The sequence below is a fragment of the Larus michahellis genome, chromosome 2 (assembly GCF_964199755.1).
Source record: "Larus michahellis chromosome 2, bLarMic1.1, whole genome shotgun sequence".
Classification (NCBI taxonomy): Eukaryota; Metazoa; Chordata; class Aves; order Charadriiformes; family Laridae; genus Larus; species Larus michahellis.
The window spans coordinates 111,903,046-111,909,045 of NC_133897.1; the positions used below are offsets into that span (position 1 = coordinate 111,903,046).

A 6,000-nucleotide genomic window follows, 5' to 3' on the forward strand; every position below is an offset into this window, starting at 1 on the left:
GTATGTGTTCTTCTGGGTAGGGACTACCCAACCAAACTCCTCTCTGATTCCTTCCTGTTCAGGCAGGTTAGGTATATCATTGAGCCCCTGAGGATATAAACTAAAAGAACAACTCTTTAGGCTTTTTATTTGTGCTAGCAAGACTCTTGTTCCCAGTATTCTGTTCCACTGGCAAGGGTGCGCGTCCTTGTTAGAGTGGTCAAGATTATTACCTATTGCAACATCTTACTTAAGGAAAGAAGAGACAGGAATTGTCCCTTTATAAGCACTTTCTCTTATGAAAATTCCAGTTAAGTTTTGTGGGAAAAATAAAGAGCACTCCGTAGCTCTTTAGCTCATTACTTCTTAAAATAATCAAGCTGGAAGTATTTCCTCACAGAGCACATGAGGACTTTTTCTAACACTTCTCTAGCTCCGCCAAACTTGCTTTATTAAAAGAAATGTTAGCAGCTTTCTTTCAGATCTGAGTAATGTACACCTAGCCTTCTCCATGCATGTTTTTAGGATTTATTCTACAAAATTTCAGAACTAACTCTTAGGATCTTCTCCTTACACAGTCCTAAAGCAAAACCTACAGTTCTAGTAGCATACCTTGAAGGATTCCAAGAAATACAACTGCAGCTTAGCTTGCATGAGATTTCATGCTGCAGTGACCACTGACTGAGATTCATCACATCTGGAGCTTCATAAATCCTTACAACTCCATCTGCTGAACAGGTTGCTAACATAAGACCCATATGCTTGGGAGCAAACTTCACATCTGTAACAGATGTCCTACTGTCTACTAGAGTGGTCCTCTTTACCTGCAAAGAAAGGCAGAAATTCTTGAAGGAAGTACTAGAAATTTCCATCAAAAATTTATTCCCTAAGGAAGGCTAATGAAAGTCAGACAGTATAATTTCATAGGGTCACTTACCTCTTCCACCAAAACCTTTAAAAAAAAAAATAAAATCTTTATACGCCAATGAATTGGAGAAATGACAGATCATTGCACGGATGCAATTTCAAGCATAAAGAGATATACTCACAGGGGTATCAAAGTTCTGATACCAAGAAGAGTTGATTAGATTATGCTATTCAGGAAAAAAAAAACAACCAACCAACACATAAGTACAAAATACAAGAGTATTGTCAGCAAGCAGTTTGAAACTGTCCTCTTCATTCACACTGGTGACAATATTATCTGCGATGCCTAGCAACACCGCTTTCTAATTTCAGTGCTGCTGAAGTTTACCACAAAGCATTTTCCAACAGAAGCATCAAAACAAGAAGTATTTTTGATAAGGGAATGGGTGAATACAGCAGCCATTTGATAGGAAGATCAGCTAGCGTGAAAGAGGAAAAAATTGTAAACATTTGCTTTTCAAATTGTCTCCTCGCCTGCCAAGAAAGTATGAGTTGGAGCTGAAAACTATGCATCGCAACTGCCTCCTGCACACGGAAGTCAGCTTTCGTACCCCACCGGGTGCCTAAGGTCCTGACAACCCGACTCTTCACAATTACGTATTTTAATGCTAGAAAAGTTTAGTACATAGTAGAAAACTGTAGACATTTTAGCAACCTAAAACAAAATATTAGAGACAGGTATACCGAGTTATGTAAGATTACACATGAAGAACAGCTGCAAAATAATCTGTTTAAATCTAAAATTCCCTTGATGAAATGCTACCCAGAAAATCCACTTTCGAGCAAGCTATTTCCCCCCAAAACTTGATCTCTTGTTTGAAAGGTGAAAAAGAACAGCATGAGACAGTTTCAAATGAGCTTTTGTCACAGAAGAAAAAACCCCACAACTTCAATTCTACTGTAGGTGGGAATTCATGTCTGCAAGTTGTTTGCCAGGGCACCTATGGTAGTGGCCTGAATGAATTGTAATTGATTAATTGTAAATGAGTTAATAGTAATTGGACTGAATGTCGCCATTTAGCTGTCTTCCCCAAATGCTTTAAAAATACTTACCTCACATTGAAATATTGCCACAAATTAACAAAACATAGGCAAAATCAGGAACACTTTATATTAACAGAAGAAAACAGGCTGCTTTCTCTGTTTCAGAGAAACAAAGTACATTGCAAAACCAGAAATGTCCAGTAACTTGGTATTTAGAAAAGTTTTCATGTTCAGTCTTCTATTTAATTCTGGAATTTAAACAGTTTAAAGCTTCAGCCCATTATGATAAGCAAACAAACCAATGAGGCACAGTAAATCTTTTTATATGAGAAATATAGAAACTCCAATTAATATGTTAAAGTCTTACCCAGTGACTCTGGCCTCGGAGTTTATCATTTGACTCTCCTACTATTTCTTCCCACACCGCTGCTGTTCTATCAAAAGAGCAGGAAGCCAGGACCTGCCCAAATTCAGGATGGGCCCATGTCACACGCCATACAGATCCACTATGTGTCTGCAAGATAACACCAAAACACGACAGAGACACATACTTATTGTATTAGTCCAAGCGATCATACATTTTCATGACTTTCTGCAGAAGTAAATTCTAGGAATAAGTAAGACTATTCCTTTGAAACCTATGTTGTTTTCTAAAGCTCAAAGTAACGCAGCAGCTGTTGCAATTGTTTATTCCTATAAGCACTGCAAAGCTTTTGTTGCTACTCGTTAATGGCTAAAAAATACTTATTACAAGCGTATTTCAAGGCATTATTTATTACTCCTTTAAACAGTAAGTTTCAATCTAAGCTTCTGCCTTGACAGAAAAAGTACAGCTTTGTTTTCAATTTTCAGCCATTACTATGCTCAATTCTAGCTTGCCTGTACTTTTCCAAAGCATATGCAGAGCATTACTTATCTTCTTTTTTTATATGAAACTCCTCTTTCACACCTAATCAAACTAATGCTTCTTTTTTTAGGGAAGGGGAATTTAACAGCTTCACCTGCATTTCCATTTACAGAGATTACTGCATTGTGGTCCTACTAAATACAAGTTTAAGGACAATTCAGAAGCTGAATGCACTAATTATCCTGATGAAGCAGAGTCTCTATATGACAGTTTTCAGAAAGGTTTTGAGGAAAAAAAAAAAAGACGTCAGATGTTGTAACATTTAATAACCAGACAGATCTCTTCCTTTTTCTTTTTTTTTTCCTCCTTTTTTTTTTTTAAACACAAGTCTCACAATATGCAAAAAGGAAATATTCAACTAAAAATGAAGGTACTGTTTTCCAACTCCCTAAACACCAGTTACTGCTATGTCTACTGATAACAAAGGCTGCCAACACAACTAATAACATGAGACTGCATGCTAGCCTCTGCTTTAAGTGAGAGGCATTACAGATGCTTTATAAAAGCAGAGAAAAAGTATTTTACCGTAATAAATACAAGATTACAAACCAAAAGTATGTCTACAAGTCATCAAAAAATATGTTTCTTCAGAAACAAAGTAGAAATTATAACTGTAATTTTTTAAATACAAACCTTCCAGCTGGCAGTGCAATGCCAATCCCCATTTTCACTTTTATCCCAGACCTATTGAGAAATGAAAATACAATCATATGAGTTATATATAAAGCTTACTAAGTAATACTACAAGGCACAGCCATTAAAAAATATATAATATATACAGCACTAACCATTTTCATCCAGAAATCTCTACCTGCCTGCCTCAGCACACAACTGCACTTCACTCGACCTTGAAAATATTCCTACTACAGGTAGGAAGAACAGGCATAAACCTGCAAAATCCACTACGGTATGAAGTTTGTCTTTTTTAAAGAAAGAAGGTAATTATTCACAGAGTATAAATTATTCACAGAAATAAATCATTACAATTCTCAACTCTTCATTCACTTGGTTCCATGAGTACGCTACTCAGTTTCACCCTAGAGGCGCCATGGCTCTCACCACGGCACGTGCTCAGATTTGGTTGCAACAGCCTGATGCAGCTCCTAGCAATCGTCCTGAACACAGAGCAGGGCAGCAAAAAGAAAATCAAGCTAGTGGGAGAACAGATCTTGTTTCTAATATTCCTGCCTTGATTTATAACCACATGCAAGTCACTTAACCTGTTTTTCTCGTGATTTCCCATACATCTTTACCATATTTATGACTTTTTTTCTGAAAAATTGTGGACAATTTCATGAATATAACCAGATTAGAGACACCTCTAGATGCCTGGTATCCAATCCTGTTTGTCACTCATTCACTATATAACTTTACTGAAAATCACCTCACTTTTGCCATTCTAGATCCCCTAATACAACCTTGTTTGTAACCATCACAGCCCAACTTCATGACCTCCCTGACTGCCATTCTGCAGGGCCCAACTAGTGAGAATGGGACAGATACACCACTGCTGTTTTACAAGTGTTGTAAAATTCTAGTTAGAGTAAGACTTCTCAAGGGAGTCTCGTAACAGATAGTGTTATGACTGGAAAGTAAGGTTACACTGCTAAAGAGCATAGTTTTTGAGTTCTACCTATGTCTTGGCATCTTTCTTAAGAACATTCTTTTTAGGCTGCAAGCTTTATGCAGTTGTTCCAGATCACAGACTGACATGGTTTTGGCTTACCTTTTGGGGGACAGTGGTGGTGCTTTGTTTGCTTTTTAACACATGGTCAGGGAGAAGGGGCTGCTCACGTGTTTTTAATCCCGACCTATGTTTTGACACAGCTTTCTGCAGAAAAGTAATTTTCTCAACCTTATACCTGCTCTAACAAAAGATATGGCTGCTCTCCACAAATGAGAATCACAGAATGGTTTAGGTTGGAAAGGACCTTAAGGATCATCTAGTTCCAACCCCCCTGCCATGGGCAGGGACACCTCCCACTAGACCAGGTTGCTCAGAGCCCCATCCAGCCCAGCCTTGAACACTTCCAGGGATGGGGCATCCACAACTTCTCTGGGCAACCTGTTCCAGTGCCTCACCACCTTCACAGTAAAAATTTTTTCCTAATATCTCATATAAATCTACCCTTTTTCAGTTTGAAGCCATTACTCCTCATCCTCTCACTACATGCCCTTGTAACATTACTTTTCTTAAACCTAACCGTGCAACTCCTGAATTTTTGTCCATCTCACTACGTGCAAAAACAAAAAAAAAAAATGGAAAAAGCAGAAAAATAATTTTCCGTTTACTACGATTTGCTCTAAAGGGATGTAAAACCATGGCTCACAGTGTTTTACAGTTTCCCGAATCTGCTAGAGCACAGGCAGAAACGTTTCGGCCTTTTTTGCTTATTGGTACTTCGTCGTGAAACAGCGGCTTCTTCCCTCAGCGTCGGACAACGGCGGGACGCGGCCATTCGCTCCCCGAGGCGGCGGGGCCGGGACGGGGCTCAGCCTTCCTCCCCCCCGGAGGGGCCCGCCGAGGGCGGAAGGCCGAGCCCCGGCCCGGCCCCGCCGCCCCGGGGAGCCCGGAGCGCTGCTCGGCCCGGTAGGCCGCGCTACCGCCCCCCCGCTCCGCCCGCCTTCCCTCAACCCAACAAGGCCGCGTCGGTCTCCCCGCTCACTTTAACGCTCTGATCGCTGGAGCAGGTCGCCATGCGCCGGCCGTGGAAGTCGAAGGAGACATCGTGGATGAGGTCGCGGTGATCCGCCGCGATGCTGCGCGCCACAAACATCGCCCCCCGCGGCGGCGCGGTCGCCACGGCGCGGTGGCTCGCTCGGTCCAGGCGCGCGCCCGCCTCACGCGGCGGGGCGGGGCGGGGCGGGGCGGGGCGGGGGGGCGGGGCAACGGCCGTCAGAGCCCGCCGCGCGCGCTCACCGCTTTGCGCTTGCGTGATGCTTCGCGCTGGGGGGATCTGGGCGGAGTGAGGCGTGCTGCCCTGGCTGCCCGCCGGCGTAAGGGATTTAAGGTTTTATTAGATTCCTTATTAATTAAGGATTAATTAAGGATTATTAAATTAAGATTCCTCTTTGGAGTGAGCCCCCGTGAGGGGCACGCAGGCTCTGGTAGCTCCCAGAGCCGTGGTCGTGCCGCTCCCCCGGGCTGACGGCCTTCCCCCCGGGCTGTGTCACCTCTGAGGCGTTTTCTGCCCCGAGGTGGG

General features: G+C 42.3%; 1 protein-coding gene across 1 annotated transcript in view; it reads right to left on the bottom strand.

The window, feature by feature from the left end:
- CEP192 (centrosomal protein 192) overlaps nucleotides 1–5,658 on the bottom strand; it is an 85,347-nt gene extending 79,689 nt beyond the window's left edge. Inside the window, exons 1-4 of the mRNA XM_074573549.1 lie at nucleotides 5,464–5,658; nucleotides 3,431–3,481; nucleotides 2,258–2,404; nucleotides 592–803 (exon numbers count right to left, since the gene is read on the bottom strand). Of these exons, the coding sequence (XP_074429650.1) occupies nucleotides 592–803; nucleotides 2,258–2,404; nucleotides 3,431–3,481; nucleotides 5,464–5,574 (521 nt within the window). The 5' untranslated portion in view covers nucleotides 5,575–5,658. The remainder of the gene's footprint in view (nucleotides 1–591; nucleotides 804–2,257; nucleotides 2,405–3,430; nucleotides 3,482–5,463) is intronic.
- Between the last annotated feature and the right edge of the window lie 342 nt (nucleotides 5,659–6,000).